Here is a 20,947-nt window from a genome sequence, read left to right as displayed (position 1 = left end):
ACTTTATACTTCAGATGAATGATTCAGTTATACCTCAGTTGAACCTTCAACTGTTGCAGTTGAAGGTTCAACTGAAGCAGTTGAAATCATTCAACAATCAGTTGAATGATTTCTTATGTTTTTCTTTCTAAAATCCTCCTGTTTAAAAATAAAGGTAGGAAAACACAAGGAGCTTATTGAAGCACACAACAAATCTCCAATAATAAAAGACACCCGAGTTGTGGTTCGCAGGACAAAATAATATTTCATAACAAATTGTGTCTTTTCGAAACTCCTTTACGTCTTTATGTATTGTCATCACTACTTCCTTTATTTTGAAATCCTTGACAACACCGTTTGTGAAACAATATTTTGTGTAAGTGGAAACATCTTTAATTGCATGAAATATCACATTTGTTCTTTTTAAAGGAACAGATTCTAAATCGATAACTCAAAGATTTATTAAACACATTTTCAGCATATGACAGTCACAGTAAATTCTTTTCATTAATATATGGAAAATCATTAGTTTTAAGATGGGGTTTATAAAAACAATTCTGCATGTCAGACAGTTAAGGGGGGTAAATCATCTTCAGCAAAGAGAGCTGATCTCACTCTTGCTGCAGCCCCACTTGCAGCAAGCGTTGGACAGTCCGAACTCTACTTCCCGTCCTTTCCTGCCTTCCCCCTGCAGAACCTCCAGCAATTGCTCTGAGAGCGGTGAGCGAGCTGAGCGGCTGAACCCAACAGCATTCATCACTTGATCTTTCAGTGCTTGGGAATTAGCAGGATCTTGCTCAGAAAGCTGAGGGATTGGAATCGCCCGCCACGGATCCAGGATTTCTTCTCCAATGAGGCCTGATTAAAAGGTGAACATGTATCAAAATCCTGGTTTGACATCAGAGGAAACATGAAACACGGTGATGTCGGTCACTGGCTCTCTATAGGGAGAGTGTTATTTTTTTCTGGCTCTGTGTGTTTTTATATATTAATGACATCAAAAGTTGCCACACTCAGGAATTTCCTGAAATTTGCTGATGGCACAATAATAGTGAGTCAGTCCACTACAGGATGGAGAAGTTAGCCATCAGCCCAAGTTGTGACAGACTTTGTGGAATGATGCAGCATCCACTTCCTTCATCTCTATTAAAATTTTATAAGCAGTTCATATTTCACCCGCAGTAGATAAACTATCTTAGAGTTTTCATTTGTTCTAAATCCAGGCTAGTTAGCCGTGTGGCTGAAGGCAACGACATGCCCAAGAGGATTCAAGACTAAAGCGAACTTAAACCATCTTAAAACAAATCAAGAACGTCATAGCGGATTATGCAAAGGCTGTTGCAAGAATCTTTTAATAGTTGAGATGTTTGTTGAGAGCAAAAGCATTTCCAGTCTGAGTGACTAACATAAATGTAAAGCTGAATAACATGAAAACATCTTGTACTGGTTTAATTAAACAGTTCATGTGGCTGCTTTCCAAATCAGTTAAATTTAGTTTCTTTTCATACCAAGTGTTTTACTGAGGAAGAAAAATATCAAACTATCCATTTACTAATTAATCAAGGACATATCAATCATTTTCTTCCTACATCAGTCGTTTCTTTTTAGCTGTGGAAATGGCTGATTATGATAGGTTCCTCAAGACAGTGACTAACAAAAACACAATTCAGAATAACTACAACATTCCTGCAATCTACAAAAATGACCCTTCAGGTATTGTTTGGTGCAAATTGAAAACATTTGAAGTGAAAAAAAAAAGCTTTAGTGGTTTTATTCTGAAGAAGTGTCACATAATCAAATGTAACGTTCTGTACAATCTCCTTTCATTCCCATCTAGGCTTGAGCTGCAAATTTGATAGAAGTAGTAGTTTTTAGTCCAACTGAAGATAAAGAAATGCAAGATTACCCTAATGCATTGAATCAAGCCATATGCCCATAACACTTGCAGGTTGTTGTTTGATGAGGTTTTAGAAGGAAAATGATTAGTTTTGATGTGTTAGGGGAATAGGGGAAAAAAAGAATCAGATTTTTAATTATTTGACCAGTAGATCACCAGTTAGAGCCATTCAAGAAAGACTGGTAAATTTTGATCTCTGGCCAAATAATTGGTCCCTTTTTATAATTTACTCTTCTTTCAAGAAAAACATGCCTCCTCCCTAAGAAAGGAAGTCAAAGAAATAATTGCACATTATTACATCCGATGTTTAATTTTCACTTTGAACTACTAGCACTTTCTTTATCTTTTCTTGTTGTTATTTTATTTGGTTTTCTATCAATTTTTATACCTCTTAATAAACTACTTCAAACATTGTTTTATTATTTTATAGAATACTAGTGGTTGTTTTTGTTTGTTTCTTTTTACTATGATTGTCAATCCAAGTTTTCCCTTTTAGGGACAGTAAAGAAGATCTGAATTTGAATGATGAAAATAGCCATAAATTCAAAGGGAATTTTTATTATCTTACCTGAGTCTTCCACGCTTCTTCTCCAGCGAGAACCACCACATGTGAAAATGACGGCTCGTATGAACTCTCTTCCACACAGTTTTACCCCATAAAGTGAAGAATGACCGTCGGTACTATGTGCAAGGTGCACAAATACCATGACCAGGCCTAATGTCAACAGGGCTCCTTTGAACATGGTGACAGAATGGATGTCTCTATGGTTCAGGATTTTTATTTTTTATTTTTGGATGGTCTCATCACCTTATAAAGACTTCAGAGCCTCACTTCCACTTATCAGCATCCTCAGAGATAAAACTGGTAACCTTTAGGGGTAACAATGCTGGCAGAAAATGGATGATGCGAGAACCGGTGTCAACAGAACTCTCGGTAATCCAATCACCTGTGACCTTCAGCTGGCCTTTCAGTCCCTGACATCAGTCAGGTTGTGCCGTATGTCATCAGCATCGTCTCTCGTCGATGTCTGTTCCAGTTTGGATGGAGATTACAATCCATTCACCCTAAAAAATCCCCACGATTCAATAGGCTGGAGACACACACAAGATACTCTATCCTTATTATTGTTTTGTTCAGAAATATAGGAAATGGCGTCAGGATTGGGCGTCGCCATTAGGACAAAAAGTTGGTTTGGTCTGATGTAATCAGTGCACCTTTTTTCATGTTTATTGGGTGTTTATTGTATGTATGTATCATTTTTGATTTCACAATTCTGTACTGTCTGCAAGATAGCAAGGCTCCATAACTCTGATCCTGTTTTCTGATGTATTTTACAAAGCAGCATCAAAGCTAATCCCAAATGGAAAAAGCACAAACAGGAACTGGAAGTGGTCTCTCAAGACAAGAACATTCACTGGTTGATTAGAAGCAATTAGAACAGCATGAGATTTATGAATTGAGTACCTCTGCAGCCTTTTGCAACTTACCAAGTAATTGTCCACATTACTGCTGGATTTCAAAGTACTTTGTGTCCCGAGAGCTCAGCGTAAAATGTATTTATTCTGTGCAATCTTGCATAAAATACTGAGAATTTGATCATTTGTGTATGGATTTATTTTAAACAACATCTTCATACCAACCCTGATTAAATAAAGATTATGACTAGACAAGAAAAAAATAATTTCAGATTTAATCAATCAACAGTGTGCAATTTACAAAAGAATTACAGCACCACAAGTGGCGATTTAATACCAGGCCTCTGTGAAAGTTACAGACAGAACCTATCCACCAATCAGAAAGCGAATATTACACTGACGTTAGAACCGCCTCACGTGTAAGCCAATCAGCATTTGAGAAGGGGCGGCACAATGTATGGAGGGTAGCAACAGTTGCCCCGGTGAAGGCTAGGCGCCATAGTCACGGTAGTCCTGGCGACAAGAGCCAAGCAACCGAAGTCAACAACAACAAGCGGGATCAAAGGGAATAAACTTTATCGACTATTCAGGACAACGCCGGGAAATATAGGTGAAAACCTCTCAGAAGTGATCATGTAGTTTTTATGTTGATTACATGCGTGTGCTGGTGCGTTTTGTGGTGAAACGTGAAATCCGTCGAGCGTGTCGTGTGATGAAAAGTGGTTGCTAGCTTCTTTCCAAACGCAGACCGTTGTTATGGCGATGTCAGATCTTTGATAAGAGCACAAGATGGCGGCTGGCTTCTAGTGCCAATCGTACTTTTTTTTTTTTTTTTTAGCTCTATCTGACCTCATGTTCGTGTTGGTTTTTTGACAGTTTCCTCGAAACTGTGCTGAGGCGTGATTGTGTAGCGTGGTTATCTACTTGAGATATAGGAAGCTAGTAGGCAGCTAGCTCACGTAAACGTCAGAAGTCGACGCAGGATGCTAGCGCGGAAAGCTACGTATCACTTTCTCTCGCTGAACTCACTTATCAAGCAGCTGTCCAACTGCATTAACCATCGACGCGAGTCAAACACTCGCACATGTTTAGTCTGTATGCGTTCTGAAAACGAGAGATGCGTATGCTTAACCGTCTTTTTACGACTTTGAAAAAGTTTTTGGTGTGACATTGAATTCTTGAAGTCACTCCCGAGCGCACGGTATGCCACATGACCGACGAGTTGTGGGGAGTGGAGGGTATGGCAGGCCGTTTGTGAAATCACACTAGGATCACTAATTACTATTAAATGCAAATAATACGGTTCCCCCTTGTCGGAATATATATATATATATATATTTTACTTATCACAATTAAATGAAAGACGTCTACTTGAAACAAGTATTTCAAGGTTTCAGCTGGTAAAAATGATTTCATATGTAAAAGAAAGATCAGAGGGTATAAAAACGATGCTTTGACGGCAGCACTGGCCAGTGAGTTGTACATTTGTCGTTTAGAAAAGTAATACATCAGATTTAAACTCTTTCCCACATTCAACATTTCATCCGTCAAATAGCTAATTATTTTTGTTTCAAAAAACCAGAATTTTCTTTCTTAAGTTTCAGATGTCCAAGTATAATTAATAGTATAATTAATAGAGTTTATCACAATCGTTAGGAAATTATTCTGAATAATTCTTACTATCCAGTAAAGTCTGTATGGTAGTTAATCAAAATGACCAAGAGTTTTCAATTTATTAGTTTAGTTAGTTATTATTTCATTGGCCTTGATCCAAGGCAGCTATACACACTATAACCTGATTGCCATAGCAACCTCCAAATGGTAACAGGATAACTGCTTGCTGTTTTTTATACTAAAGGGTTAAATGACTCCATGTGTGCTCCAGCCAGAAATTACTTTGCTGATGTCTAAAACACCTTTTTGATGTACTAGTAATAATAAACCCTATCTATTTAATTTATTCATAATTGTTTATTCTCATGTTTCTCACTGCTGCAGTGAGGTCTTATTTAAAATGTGATTACTTAGTCCAAAAAAAAAAAAAAAAATACAGGCAGATATAATGGATTTTCTGGCTGATATCAGGAGCTGTAACAGTGACCTCATTTATTACATTTGAGATAACTGAAATAACACAAACAGTATTTTGCACAGCTGAAATAACTATTAATTTTAAATATTAAGAACCGATTTGACAAATATCTGGTTGGATGATTCTGTCCACATATTATGTCGTAAAATTGCTTCCCATATTAGGCTTACACAAACCTGAAACAAACTTCCAAAAAAAAGGTAAAAATTCTGAAACAGAGTTTCTTTAAATCAAGGCTGAAAAACCACCAGTTTAGAGCTGCCTTTGATTAGTAGCATTGATCAATATACTTGATTTATATTTTCTTGATGATTTTGACGATGGTATTTGACAAAATGTAATGCTTACTCCTTGCTTCGTAATTGGGTACTGTCTTCAGCTTTTATTGTGTAACGCATTTTGATTTGCCTTGTTGCTTAAATGTACTATACAAATGAACTTATTATCATTTAATATAATATAATATAATATGTATAATAAAATATAATCACTAAAGACATATAATAAAATCATAGACATGTATAATTACATCACATTAGTTAGAAAGAGAGGTCATTTTCTTATTTATTATTAAAACATCCTTACTAGATTTTTTTTTAAAAAGGAAACTGCTAAGTTCTTAGACCTACTCTGCTTCACACACACAAAATAGTGCAAGCACACAAGGTCCGCTTGAGTAAAACATGTAGCGTATTGATAATAAGTAAGCAATTTGGATTTCATTGTTTGTTCCCGGCACTTTAGTTAATGAGCGCTGCCTCCTTTTCATCCACAGAACTGGTGCCTCAACGGATTGGTTGCCATGGCGACTTGTGGATACTCTGAGGACCTTCAGCCTCAGCAGGCCAACGCAGTAACCATAGCAACGCCTGCTACCACCACGCCCTCATCTGCCAAAACTGCACACTTCCTGTCCGAGATCCCGGCAGCCTCTGGAAGCGTTTCGTCGGCCAGCCAAGCGGCCAGGGCCTCCAAAGCAGGACAGGATGCACTTTGTTCACAAGCGCCAACCACCCAGAGCCAGAAGGCAGTAGTGCCAACTACGCCCACGCAGCACTACGTGGGCCCTGATATCCAGCACACTGCTGTCCAGAAGAGTAATGGCCAGAGCGCTTCGCCCCAGTACATCATAGTGACTGTTACAGGTGAGAGACTGTCGTATAATTACATCACATTAGTTAGTTCATCTACTCCTCATTCGTTATGGCCCTTAGGTAAACTCAGTCTGGTGATTGTTTAGTTTTAGCATGAAGTGACCAGACCAGATCCACAAAGCAGAGGCTACGCCCTTTAGAAAAAGATAAAATATAATAGATGTTTCCATCTGTTTTGAATTTTAGAAGCCACATTACTGTGTGTGAATGGCACTAAAAATGTCATAAAGTAGCAGCTCTATGCAAGTCTGCTCTCCTGCTGGATATCAATACACTGCAAAAACACTAAATCTTATCAAGTGTATTTGGTCTAGTTTCTAGTACAAATATCTCAGTGCACTTGGATTAAGACAAAACTAACTTACTAGTATGTTTTTAGCAAGACATAGGAGTTTGTTTTTGGTCAATAATTCCTTATTATTGATTTAAAAAGTACTAGTTCCACTGACAGATTATTTCACTCATACCATGGAAAAATGTCTTGTAAGCTGATTAATCTGCAAGTTTAAGTAGTAAGTTTTTTTAGTCAATATTAAGAAATTATTAACTTAATACAATCTCCTATATCTTGCTGTAAAGTTACTTGTAAGCTAGTTTTGTTTTATTTCAATTGTACTAAGATATTTGTACTATAAACTATACCAAAAATACTCGGTATGATTTTATGATTTTGCATTATAACTTTTGAAACTTTATTTGTGTGACAGTAGTGCTGGTCGCCATCTTTGGATCTGGGTTCCTGAACGTATATATTTTTTATAATTAATATGGCTTTGAGTAAAAATACACCAGTTTCATATTTGGACACAATCAACGTACGCTTATCGCATAATTTGATTGCTAACATGATCTAATTACTAACACAAATTTTACTAGTTCAGCACGATATATTTCCAAACCACTGAATTTGTCTTTCTCGTATGCTGAGGCTAAAATCTAGCCTGTTTGCTGCTGACTGCCAGTGTGCAGCTGTAGGTCAGCTACTACAACAGTTTTACTTAATGTCTTCTCCACCCCTGAAGCTGGATTATAGCTGATCTTGGTGTTTCAGTTGTGTTTAAGGCACGAAGGTTTCAAGCTGTATTCTCAATACTCATGGAAAAGTCCCATGGAAAAAATTAGTATTTTTTTAAGGTATTATAGTATATTATAATATAGTATTATAGTAACACAAACACCTAACTTGCTTTTATTCAAGAACAAAAATGGAAAAAAAAATTTCCCGCTGTTGTTAAAAGGAAATATTTCCAAACAGCTAAATTTGTTTCCCTGGAAGGAGGGGGGGAGACGGGGTAGCCTTCGCTAAGCCAGCCGAGTAACGGTGCTTAACAGCAGGAGAGGAAGGGGCCGTGCTGAGATTCGCTACGCTCCCAAACAGCTGCTGAAAACTCTGCTTGCTCTCACTTTCTTTGGCATGTCATTAAAAGATTTCAAACTGTTTTTAAGACCATGGTATACCTTTAATCAATTTTAATGGGTATTTACTAGCTCAACGTTTCTTTGTCTCGTGTGTGTAACATTTTCAAACAAATGGACCTCCCATAACTTGATCCTATGTGTCTTGTATGTTAAATTTAGGGCTTATCTATTCCTAGATGTCTCTCCCTGATTGTATCAGGTAACACTGTGCACTCTCACCTAGAGTTAAAAGCTCACAGGCCTGGGCCTTGTTCCCATTTCATAAGTGCAACTAGTTGGACTAGAACTCTGAATCTGAATATTTCTTAGCAGTTCCAACTCATAAAATAACCCCACTCAGCTTATTTGTTGTTGTTTTGTTGTTGTTTTTTTTTTTTTTGCTATAAGCTTTTAGGATTTTAAAATTCCTAAAAGTGTTGTTTTAGCACCCCATAGATAAATATATAGTTTGTTGCTTTTTTTTTCTTTCAAATAAAATTCAACAAGCAGTTTTAATGTTGCTGACTTAAAACTGCAGTTAGCAACATTAGCAACATTTGAAAATGCTATTCAAATTAGCATTTTGAATGACCATCATAGCGCAGTGGAAAAAAAGCTCATATTTCAGGAAGACATGCAGTTTTATATATATATATATATATATATATATATATATATAAATATATATATAAATATATATATATATATATATATATATATATATATATATATATATATATATATATATATAAATATATATATATATATATATATATATGTATTTTTATTTTTTTTTTTTGGTAAATATTGTGAGAATGATCTGGATTAAGTCTTTATTCAGGGTGTCGTTACATCCTTAAAAAGTCTCAAATTTGGTTGTGCCGTGGTGGCGTAGTGGTTAGCGCGACCCGTATTTGGAGGCCTTGAGTCCTCGACGCGGCCGTCGCGGGTTCGACTCCCGGACCCGACGACATTTGCCACATGTCTTCCCCCCTCTCCTTCCCTGTTTCCTGTCAGCCTACTGTCATATAAGGGACACTAGAGCCCACACAAAGACCCCCTGGAGGGGTAAAAAAAAAAAAAGTCTAAAATTTATCTAATATTAAGGCCTTACATTTCTGAATTTCACTTAAAACAAAGTAAGTTGGCCTCAAATCACAGGTCTTAAATTTGGTTGTGGTCAGATTATTGAATCTTGTTTATTAGTCTTTTTTTATTTTTCTGACAGGACTTTTTTGTCAGGCAAAAATTTGAGTCACATGCAGACATCTTCACTGTGTTCTGTGACTCAAAGAGGTTGTGGCTACCAGTAAGCTAGCAAGGGCAAAGCTAGCTAGCCTTTTTTATATGTCCATTATGGGTAAGTGGAAATTTATCACCCGTTGGCCGGACGATGTTCATCTTAACCATTGGCTGACTTCTTGTGCCAACCCATACGATTTATTTGCGTTTTGTTTTGTACATGTCTTTTGTGGGAGAGGTCTTAAATGATAATGATCTTAAAAGGTCTGGAAAAACCTTAAATTTGAGTTGGTGAAAACTGCATTAACCCTGTTGTGTTTCATCATTAACTCTCCCCCATTTCTTTTTTTTTTTGTGGGCATTACAAAAAAGCCACGTTAGGCACATCTAATGTGAGAATTGATTTATAGTTTATAAATTTTAATATTCATATGTGCCACAGTTAGGTGGAGGTTCAGTAGCTCAGCTGTTTTCAGCCAAAGTTTGAAGAAAGAAAGCAACACAATAAGAAGGGTTCTGCTCTCGATTTTTTTATTTAAATCCTGAAGGTTACAAAGAAGTGATTGCCCTCTCCACTGCCTGCTCTCCATCCTTTGTTTTCCTCCTCCCGTCCGTCGGCCCACATGCACCTCTCATTTCCCGCTCTCATCTGATCTGCATGTTTACAAGATGGAGGGATTTTTCTCTCCATCTGGGGAGATTAGCTGTCCAAGGCTGTCCTTTTGCATGCAAGATATAAGGACAGAAGGGGAGAGATGGACAGACACACTTTCCATCTTCCATGTTTGCTCGGTGGAGCCCAAAAAAGAAATTAAGTAGCAATATGTTCTGCGCCAGCTGTTATTATGACTTGGAGGCGGTTTTTCGTGAGTACCAAACTTGTTGTTGGGGTCTCTGCGACTTTTCTTTTTTTGTTGTTGTTTTTTTTGTCTTTTTGTGAACATCTCCCTCCTCCATTGCTCTGGTGTCTTTCAGAGGGATCGGCTCACTCCAACGATAGCCTGTCGGACTCCAGCCCACCTGCTCCTGGCATCCCTACTCAGGTGGTCCAGGCCGTGCAGACTCCGCCACAGGTGAGAAACGCACAATGCCATCCAGACGACTGTGCAGCAGCCTGCGTTAACTGATGAGTTTGGGACTGCTTCTCCCACAGAGGTCAGTGTTGCAGGCAGTGACGCAGCCAACCAAGAGGATTCAGACAGGCCACATCAGCAGCCTGCAGTCTGTGCATATTAACCAGGAGGTAAACAGGCTCTCTCTCTCTGCATAACACACACTAGATAAGATCCATGCACGTAGGCTCACGTAGGCCCGAGTAGCACATAAATTATGTATCTCAGTTGCGTCTTTGTAGTTACACATAGGATGTTTAACATAGCTTTATTGCTGATTATTTAACGTTATACTCTGTGGGAGAAAGCTCGAAGTTCAAGTTAAGGAGGTCAAAATGATTTGTTCAAAGTGAAAATTTGGATCTTAATTGGTTGGTTGTTGTTTTTTTTTGGAATCGGCTTGTTTTTGTTTTTGGTATAATTTTTTTTTTTAAAGATCCTGTGATTATGCAAACAAGGTGTGAGTTTATTTGTTGTCATTTAAATTAACGCTCTGCTAAATATTTTTGGGCCTGGTCAGCAGGTGGATGTGGTAATAGGGCACTGACTGGTTTTCTGATTATGAGTTTTATTGGGTTGATAAATAAAAAAATTAAAATAAAAAAAAACTCAGCCCCTTCACTCACCCATGCTCCCTTTCTCTTCAAACTGCCTTGGAGCAGAGAGCTGGCTTCAACCAAGGATCAGGACCAGGCTAAGAATTTGTTTAATTTTGAGAATAAAGTCATATTATTGTGACAAAAAATTACTACGACAGAAAAGTCAAAACAATTTGAGAATAAACTCATAATATTACCAGAATAAAGTTGCAACATCAGTAGAATGAAGTAGTCATTTTATGGTGACTCCTGAGAAAATAATGATATAATGAAAATGAAGAACACTGGAGCTTTAGTTTTTTGATGCGCTAATTTTGGACTTTTTTCTTTTTTAACTAACATTACAACTAAAGGTGGCCCGAAAAGCATCAATTCTAAAAACCAAAATCCAAAAATGTTCTCCCTTTAGTTACTTTGAAGGACTAAAATATACTGACAAGTATTTGACTTCCCCTGAAATGTATGAATGCAGGATTCCAAAATAAAACCACCAGCATGATAACATTAGCTATATTAGAATATTTTCCTAAATGTTTTGTTTATTTTATCTTATCTCCTTCAACTTTTTGCAAACAATTGTTTGGTTTTGCGTTTCACTCTCAAGGTTATCAGGTGTCAGTCACATTTGCTGCTTTTGTTCCAGCCAAAAGAAACTAGCCGAAATATACAGCAAGAATAATTTGAAACCCAAAATGTTCTATTGTCAACTATTTTCACTAACCTTGTGTTGTTGTTACTTTAAAGTTATAATCAGATTGCTTGAAAACTGTTGGACTTTGCCCCATTTTTTCCAGTGAAATTAACTCATTGCTTCTGGATACAAACACATTTTGGACAATTTTATCCCAATTTTTGTGGTAGAAAATGGAGATTGTAGATTAATTAGAGCAGAGACTGAGAGCCTGTCTTTTTTCACAAACATCACAAACATTCTAAAGATTCTAAAACCCGCCCAAAGCCTGCATCATGTTAATCCCAATGGATTAAGAATGGAACTTCACTTGTGCCAGTTTTGTTGCCATGGGACTGGAAACCATTAATGCTAATCTCGTCTTTCTTGATTGTTCAGGTGGAGCACGTTTACTCGGACCAGGTGCAGTACGTGGATGGAGCAGAAGATGCGGCTTTTACCACATCCGCAATGTGCGCATCGCCTCATAATCCTTTGTTGACACGCAGGTGGAAACATTCTGTCTGCAGGTGTTGATATCTGATTTTTTTCCCCCTCTCCAGTCGATCAAACAGCTTCCCTTTCTCCGACTCGCCCCTCTACACCCAGACCCCTCCCGCATCCTCCTCCGCCTTCTACGAAGCCACGGCCAGCTCTGACTCAGACCTCCCCGGATCTGTGACTTCGCAGGCGGTTTCCGTGGCGACGGCAGGAGCCAACAGTGGGGCTGGCACAGCGGGATATGTCATCCAGGGGGGCTATATGTTGGGAGGAGGAGGTGCAGCAGCAGGTGGGGGAGGGGGAGGACAGAGTTACTCTAGCCCCAACTCTCGCGCCCCTCCCGCTACTGTGAGTATATGAGATCCAATGAGATGCAGCGACCAGGAAGTCCAGTCCATTCATGTCCGAGGTGTCCTCCCTCTCTTCCCTTCCTCCCCTCAGGTCCAGTGGTTGTTGGAAAACTACGAGGGGGCCGAAGGGGTCAGCTTGCCCCGCTGCACCCTCTACTACCACTACATCCTGCACTGCCAGGAGCAGAAACTAGAGCCAGTTAACGCTGCGTCCTTTGGTAAACTCATCAGGTCCGTCTTCATGGGGCTCCGCACGCGAAGACTGGGCACCAGGTAGACACATTTACCCGAATTACGTAGGAGCGGCGTCCAGGGCGAAGGCATCACTTCTTCTCTTTGCGTTCCTCTGCAGAGGAAACTCCAAGTACCACTACTATGGCCTGAGGATCAAATCCGGCTCCCCTCTGCTCAGACTCATGGATGAGCAGCAGCACATGGCCATGAGGCAGCAGCCTTTCTCACAGAAAAACAGGTATCGGCTTAAGAGCTTCACATCATGTTATAACGTTAATCCCCTCATTAAAAACATACCTGGAGTGTTGCCTTAGTTCTTTCACACACATTTGAGAAAACCTTGAATCTCCCGTGGCAACCATTCAGGGGTCCCTAAGTGCTTGTTTTCACAAAGCAACATGTATTTCCACAAAGCTCCTCCAGTTTCCTTATGGAAACGGGGAGACGTTACGGATCACCCCTCCCCGTCACCTTCCTCACTCAGCTCCTTCAAACTAGCAGCAGCAATTAGCAAACACCTGACGACCTGCTGAGCTCATCATACAAACTACTTCTCAGGTCAAGGCTCCTAAGAAAAACGTTAAAGGCTTAATGGAGAGACATTGTTGTGATGATGTGCTAAAGGCGAAATGTGACAGAAAATCAGCTTCTTAAAGAGGCAGAGACCCAATTTCAAGATGCTAAATTGTGGAATCAAATTTCCGTTAAGTTGTGATTGATATATAAAGCACATTTATAGTAACTGGAACTAACATAATTACTTGACTGTGCTATAAAATGGTGCTATGTGGCTGAAAAATACAGAATACTGCCCCTTTAAATGAAAAATACTTGTATCATAGTTTAAAGAAGCAGATTGACTGAAATACAAACTAATCATTTTAGTGGTGACTGGCCACTCATATGGAACTGCCTGCAATTTGTACAGTACACAATCTCACATGTCAAAAATTCCTACTTGAGATGAATGGAGCTGGATAAGGTTGCAGATATATAAGAATATCTGCAACCTAAACGTACAATCAGAGCTGCAATTGAATTAGTTTAGATTAGAGTATATTCATGTATTAGAATGACCTAGTCAAAGTCCAGACCTAAATCCAGCGAAAAATCTGGTAACATCTGAAATGCATTTTCTACTCTTTTTCTTTTTTCGTGTTGTATGAGCCGCTTTCCCACCTGTCGTATTCTGACGGTTTTTGTGCGCTCCGATGTGTTTCCCTGATGATTTTGACAGGATAAAGCCACTGCAGAAGACACAGGGGATCGCTAACGGGACATCGGGTGTGGCGGGTCAGCAGCAGGTGGCGGCGCTCTCTGATATTTCCGCCCAGGTGCAACAGTATCAACAGTTCCTCGGTGAGAAACGTGAACCCCAAATGTTTCCCCCTTTTGTTTATTGTTACATGGTTTTATCACAGCAGCGGATTTCTTCTTAGCCTGATGACTAAGTGAAAGGCCACAGATGCTAACATCTTTGTGTTTTTGTTTGTTTTGTCTTGAAACGAGGAGGAAAAAAAAAAGTTAAATGTTTATGTTTTGTTTTTTTGCGTGTGTGTGTGTGTGTGTGTGTGTGTGTGTGTGTGTGCTTTCAGAAGCATCGAAGCTGCTGCCAGAATTTGTGAAAATTGATCTGCATGATCAAGCCCTGCCCGATGGGATCCACTTGGAGCACCTGAAGGCCTTCCAGGCTCTGTACAGAGAGCACTGTGAGGTAGGAACCGGGTGGCTTTACTCACTGACAGAATTCCATTTGTTTCTGCATATTTTTGTTCATCTTATTGGATTTTTAGAGTAAAAACAATATACATTTCCAACCGGCTAGTCGAACGTTGACGTAGCGCTCCTCCCTCTCGCTCACAGGCTGTTCTGGATGTGATGATCAACCTTCAGTTCACTCTGGTTGAGACTCTGTGGAAATCCTTCTGGAGGTTCAGCCAGAGCAACGACGCAGAATCTCTCAACCTGTAAGCATCTTGAGCACGATTATGAACGTCTTAGTAAAATTTCTCAAAAGGATTAATAATTCCCCCTTGAACCTTGTCACAGAAAGTCATTTCTGCATGTAGCCATCAGACTATATGACACCTTTAAATTTACTCTGGAGTCATTTGTGGATTTATAGACTTGCGTATTTCCATGTACATATTTGTTTTTATTTACCGGTAATTTTATCCATTTAAGTTACGTGTAATTTCACAATTGTGCTATACATTTTATACCTAATATTTTCTAATATTTAGCACTTTGGCTGGATTAACTTCTGATCACGTCTGGTGATCAAGAAATTATATTCTTATTCTCATTTTATTGGGATTTTATGTGACGCAGTAGAGCCTGACTGTGACGTTGAAGTGAAGTGACAGTGTGATCAAACCTTTTCAAAAATACCAATCTAAAAAGTGTGGTGTGCATCTGGACTTAGCCCCCTTTTACTCTGACATCCCTAAGCAAAATTCAGTACAGCCAACTTTTGAAATGTCAGTTTATTAAAAAAATAGTCTATTGACACAGTGGGACGTGTCGTACATTATTATTACAGTTTGTTTTTTTTAACTGTATCTTTCTTCCACTTCCTGACTGTGGGCTCCTTCGTCACATAGAATCCCAACAAGATAAATGAGCGTTTAAGGTTGCAGCCTGACCTAACTCACTGCCACAAAGACAGAAACACTCTTCTCTTGTGCAACTCCTCCGTCAGTCACGACGAGTCTGAGAAACGGTTGCCCAGGTCCTGTTTGGTGGCTCTGTGCAAGTTTGAACCGGTGCTCCGGTGGACCAGGGACTGCGACAACCTGCTCTACCAGACGCTGGTGGAGATCCTGATCCCAGACGTGTTGAGACCCATCCCCAGTAAGTCAGCGAGGAAACCTGGAGATCAACTCTCAGCTGCGTCAAACTTGGCGACCAAAGAACAATGTTGTAGCAATTCTTTTCATATGTTTGTATTTAAAGCAAGAAAAATCTAATCTGTTCATATTAATCATGTAAAATAATTTGTGATACAAAAACTACAGTAAATGTGGTGATATATCATTTTTTTTACTAGTTGGTTGCATATTTAGCTTGCTTTAGAACGGTTCCTTTTGTTTTCAAATGTTTAGAGAGATCATGGTACATTTTGTTGTGTTAGTGACAAATTTCTCGCCTTTAGGTGCCTTAACTCAGGCCATCCGCAACTTTGCCAAGAGTCTGGAGAATTGGCTGACGGGCGCCATGATGAACATCCCTGAGGAAATGGTCCGCATCAAGGTGTGAGAACTTTCAGAGACTGGTTGCCATGCTAGGTTGTTTTAGACTTCCTGTTTAGTTTTACTACTTGAACAACTTAATTAAGGTGGTTTAGAAACATGCTAGAAGTTTAAATATGTCTTTGATTGCAAAACCTTGGAAAAGTATTTATACCCCTTGAACATTCCCACATTTTGTCGTGTTATTTCCTCAAACCGTCTTTTTGGTGGGATTTATGTCAAATTTTAATGCCTAGATTAGTGGTGCCCAAAATGTTTTGCTCTGGTGGACAAAACTGGCAAATTTAAACTACTGGCACAAAAAAAAGAAGAAAACACAAGTTTATTGTGTGTTGTTTTGTTTTTTTGTGTGTTTTACCTGCGCAACAATAAACACAGTTATTAAAATCTGTATATCATTAAAGGAATTTCAGACTGCTGCCTTATTAAAAGGAAAACAGACAATTTCCAAATTTTGCAATTGTTTTCTTTTTCTATTGGTGGACCAATTTTTGCCGTTCTTGACCTGTGGTCAGGGGCCAAACAAAAATAATTTTTTCCTAGTGCATCTTTGGTTAAGATCAGGGGTGTCCAAAGTGTGGCCCGAGGGCCATTTGTGGCTCATGGATTGATTCTCTGTGGCCCCTGAATGATAAAAATGCGTCTGGTGGTGGATGCAGATGGAGACCTTTGGAACCAATTAGGACAAAACTGTGACCCACAAATTAAAATCTGGTTGTAAGATGACAAATGCGGAGAAATTAACACTTAAGCAAAATGTCGAGAAAATGCGTTTCCTCATTTTTACGTCTCGTCTGTTTAAAGAAAAACAACAAAAACCAACTTGACATTGATGTTTCTGTTGTGATTTTCTGACATTCAGCCATTTGCTAAGGCTACTACATGTTTCATTTCCAGGTCGTGTGCGTGGGCTCGTTCTCCCAGACGTTACGCCGCTACACCAGCCTGAACCATCTGGCGCAGGCCGCCCGTGCCGTCCTCAAGAACTCGGCTCAGATCAACCAAATGCTCTCCGACCTCAACCGCGTCGATTTCACCAATGTGCAGGTCGGTGTTGATGCTCGCCGTCTGCCCGTCTCTGTGAAGCCGGGTGGCTGGACACTGAGCCCCATGTGCCCGTCCTCAGGAGCAGGCATCCTGGGTGTGTCAGTGTGAAGACCGCGTGGTCCAGCGGCTGGAGCAGGACTTCAAGGCCACGCTGCAGCAGCAGAACTCCCTGGAGCAGTGGGCTTCCTGGTTGGACGGAGTCGTTTCCCAGGTGCTAAAGCCCTACGAGCAAAACCCAACGTCGCTGCCCAAGGCGGCCAAAGTCTTTCTGCTCAACTGGTCCTTCTATAGGTAAGTGCACATTTATTGCAAGTTGGCTGGATGAAGTTTGTAAATTCCATTCATAGTTGCTTTAAAAAGTCTTAAATTTAAGTTGGTGAAACCCAGACTAGGAAATGCTTCAAGCTTTTTCTTTCAACGTACATTTTGTACATAACCTCCTTCTTCCCCAGCTCCATGGTGATCCGCGACCTGACTTTGCGCAGCGCCGCAAGTTTCGGCTCCTTCCACCTGATCCGCCTGCTGTACGACGAGTACATGTACTACCTGATCGAGCACAGGGTGGCCAAGGCCAAAGGGGAGACGCCCATCGCAGTCATGGGAGAAGTACGTTGTAACGGCGCGCGCTCTCTCGGCGCAAGGTGCAAATTGTTTTTGGATTCGATCTTCCTTTCATCTTTGCTGTTTTGTCTTTTCTCTGTTGCAGTTTGCCAGCACCGTTAAGAACAGAAACTCTCCAGATCTGGATAAAGGTAAAGAAAACATTCCTGATGCACAAAGGAGCATTGCTGTCATGGAGGAAAATGCATTTTTGAACATTATCACACTGTCACATTACAACATTATGCTTATGTTGGACAAAACGAGATAATTATGTTGTATAAATGTGATGATTTCATCCAGAAGGCGGTGGTAGTGTGCTTTTAGTTCTTAATGAAGGCCAGTACAATCACTCCATGCCTTTAGATGTGGCCAGCCTTCCTAATTGACCGGCTGGAAAGCTACGGAAGACATTAGTTAAAATTTCTTGATTCCAGTAGTTTGGAACGAAGGCAAAGGAAGTGGTCGACGCTACGGGTTGATGTAAACCCTGAACCTAATTTCAGGGGGATGTAGATTTCTACGACTTTGTTTTTGTAGTTATAGCACCAATAAGCTAGCCATATTTTTAGCCATTTATTTCTCATAACATTCCGAAAATAGGCTTGTATATAAACCTCTTCCTCTGTTGAGTCTCGTCAATGCAGCCTAAAGCACACTACCGCCACCATCTGGAAGAAGTTGTCACGTTCGTACAGTCTGATTATCACGTTACAACGTAATCGTGTCTGAAGATGTATTTTCCTCTGTTTGACGGCAATGCGCGTTTAGCTTTCCCCCACGCTCTTGTCCTTACCGCCGACATTTGTCCGTCAGAAGAAGAAGACGACGACGACGAGGAGGACAGCGAGGAGGAGAGCGGCGAGATCATGCTGCAGTCCAGCTCCCTGAAGGTGGACGACGAGGAGAAGTGCGACATGGAGCCGCCGGCCAAGCAGCCCAGGACCAGTTTGAACCTGCACCACGCCCTGACCCAGGCCCACAGCGCATCACCCTGAGTTAAACGCGCGCTCGCTTTTACGTTTCAGATCATGCCATCCTGTCCTGAAACCACGGCGGTCTGCATCATGTCTGCTTGTCTGTTTGTGAAACCTGGGAATGTGGAAGAGCCCATCTCTGATTTTTTTTTTCTCTCTCTTTCTGTTCTGTACTTTTGTGTTGCTGTCGTTGACCTCTTTGCCTTCACTCGACCGTCTCCTTCCCTTCTCCCCTTGCTCCCTGTGCCTTCCCCGTCTGCCCAGTGCCCACGCCCATAAAGCCTGACCCGTCAGTACAATACACTCTTGACTTCCCTCCTGTCCTGCCTTAACCACTGACCTGAGTGCTGTGGAGCGATGAGAATCGTCCCGTCTCCTTCAGCAGTACTTCTTTAACTCAAACTTATTGCCTGCCTTTAATGAAATGACTATGCAGTGGGGTGCGAGGGGGGTGGGGGTGCAGGACTTTAATTAATGTCTCTGTGAGAAACGTACAACTAAGAGTAGCATCTGGAATGATACAGCAGCATGAATTATGTCTGAACAGTTTTAGGTGAGGTTGGCTTTTTTTTTTTTTTTTTGGAGTTTGTTTTTGATTCGGCCACCTAACTGATGATCTGTGCCTTTAAGAGATTTCTAATCTCAAAAAAAACAACAAACAAAAAGTTTGTGATCTATATAAACACACATATATTCTATTCTGCATTGTGGATTAATAAATGAATGTCCTGTGAAGTGGTCTTGGTGTTGTCATGAACTTTAGTACAGTTAGTAACTAGTGTGCCTGTCAAAAGTATTCACACCCTTTGAACTTTTTCACTTCTTTGTTTAAAATCGCACCTCAAAGCAGATTTTATTGGGATTTTGATGGAGTAGATCACCAGGAAGCACTTTATGACTGTTAAGTGGAAGGAAAAAATATGTGGTTTTGTTTTTGTTTTGCAGTCAATCGGGTATTTGCATAAATCATCTTTCAACTCAGTTTCAGCTTCATGTCTCTTTGCTATATGTTTCTACCACCTTTCCACATCTAGATATTGAATTTATTCCCTGCAAGTTTTAAAAATAAAAATAAATTTCCCTTCTTCCTTTTTCCCGCTGAACAAAAGTATTCCCACAGCATGTGTCCCCCTACTTTGCTTGTGGAAAACTGAAAATCTGTCCAGAATATTTATTATAAAGATAAAATATAACTTAATATTTTCCATCCACTTTATAGTTGCTCACTACTTCCAAGTGATCTGTCACATAAAATCCCAATAAAAAAAACGTAAGTTTTTGGTTCTAATGTAAAAAAAAAGAAAAAAAAAAAGGTATGAATAATTTTGCAAAGTGTTGTATATTTATCGAAAAAAAAAAAGATGGTGGCACTCCTGCTAGGTGATGGTCTTTCTTTCTTTTCTCCCTTTCACCTATCTTTCGGTTTACGTGCAACCCCTTCACACACACACACACACACCTTTTCTACAACGCTGTGCCCCTTTTCAGCGGGTCACATGGCCAGGCCAAAGCCCATCCCGGCTCTTGAGCAGCATTCCCGTTGCGTCGTACCAGCTGCAGCTGTCTCCAGAGGTTTTTGTAGAGAAGAAAGTTGATGTTTATTTTATGAAATGGCATACTGTGGATGAATTTTATTGTGTATCTTTTGTGAAAACGGTTAAATATCTATATCTGCTCTATTTTTTATGTCGTCTTACCATTATTGCCTTAAGATGTTGTCCTAACGTCCATCATCCGGAGTGAAAACATGGTGTGCGTTTCCTCTGTGATAACGGTCTCAGCATGTGAATGTGGTGGCTCTGTGTGAACTCCCCTCCTCCAAAGAACATAATGCTCACATCCTGCAGCTTCTTGTGTTGCATGAGCAAAAATGACTTTTATGTTCCAAGTGTGAAACTAAAAATTCTAGCTGTGGGATGTCTCTCAGGACCATGTCTTCACCGAGATCCCACCAAAGATCTTTGCAAATGAAAAGAAAAATAAAACATGGTATGTTCTATTTAAATGTACATTACAGAAATATCTGACTTGAAAAGTATAAATTAACCTTTTGATGTCAAAGTTTGTGAATTTGTTCCTTGCTTGTATTGGGGAACCTTTTTTCTAAATTTTGTCCTCTTGATGTTATACTGGAGCTCTTTGTACTTAAATCTGTGATCGACGTTTGTAGCTTCGTCCCTTCAACTAAAGAGATGTGATTCCTCTCCACGCCTGAGTTTTGTCCCGTCTTTGTTTCTCACCTATACACGTCTTTCTCATCTGATCAAGATGCCAAGTCAGGCCTTTTAAGTTTTCAGTAGTATGTTTTTTTGTTGTTTTTTTTGCAATACAAATTAAGTTCAAATTCAATTTTTTCAATTAAATGTATCAATTTTAACTCCGACATAATGTTACATATCTTATTTTTAAGTAAATTAACTCCAGCCTC

The 20,947-nt window shown here is 39.8% G+C and overlaps 2 protein-coding genes across 4 annotated transcripts; one reads left to right on the top strand and one right to left on the bottom strand.

Moving 5' to 3' along the window:
• Nucleotides 1-279: 279 nt before the first annotated feature.
• rln3b (relaxin 3b) lies at nt 280-3,439 on the bottom strand. The gene is made up of 2 exons (XM_028017758.1): nt 2,445-3,439; nt 280-837 (listed from the first exon to the last, which is right to left on the bottom strand). The coding sequence occupies exons 1-2, from the start codon at nt 2,617-2,619 to the stop codon at nt 572-574; spliced, it is 441 nt and encodes a 146-aa protein (XP_027873559.1). The 5' UTR covers nt 2,620-3,439; the 3' UTR covers nt 280-571.
• Nucleotides 3,440-3,746: 307 nt separating this feature from the next.
• Nucleotides 3,747-20,727, top strand: rfx1b (regulatory factor X, 1b (influences HLA class II expression)). Of its 3 annotated transcripts, none has more exons than XM_028017640.1 (18): nt 3,747-3,902; nt 6,160-6,529; nt 10,154-10,251; nt 10,332-10,421; nt 11,959-12,032; nt 12,123-12,408; nt 12,502-12,683; nt 12,763-12,882; nt 13,882-14,003; nt 14,240-14,358; nt 14,508-14,611; nt 15,346-15,497; nt 15,799-15,896; nt 16,793-16,942; nt 17,022-17,233; nt 17,395-17,548; nt 17,649-17,694; nt 18,362-20,727. In XM_028017640.1, the coding sequence occupies exons 2-18, from the start codon at nt 6,187-6,189 to the stop codon at nt 18,538-18,540; spliced, it is 2,529 nt and encodes an 842-aa protein (XP_027873441.1). In that variant the 5' UTR covers nt 3,747-3,902; nt 6,160-6,186; the 3' UTR covers nt 18,541-20,727. The 3 variants fall into 3 exon arrangements, with proteins under 3 accessions (XP_027873441.1, XP_027873439.1, XP_027873440.1); XM_028017638.1 differs by having other exon boundaries at nt 18,359-20,727; XM_028017639.1 differs by lacking the exon at nt 3,747-3,902 and adding an exon at nt 4,104-4,493 and having other exon boundaries at nt 18,359-20,727.
• Nucleotides 20,728-20,947: the final 220 nt, after the last annotated feature.

The sequence above is a fragment of the Xiphophorus couchianus genome, chromosome 5, assembly GCF_001444195.1.
Source record: "Xiphophorus couchianus chromosome 5, X_couchianus-1.0, whole genome shotgun sequence".
Taxonomy (NCBI): Eukaryota; Metazoa; Chordata; class Actinopteri; order Cyprinodontiformes; family Poeciliidae; genus Xiphophorus; species Xiphophorus couchianus.
Note: the sequence above shows the minus strand (reverse complement) of the source record. Positions and strands in the feature narration are given on the sequence as shown.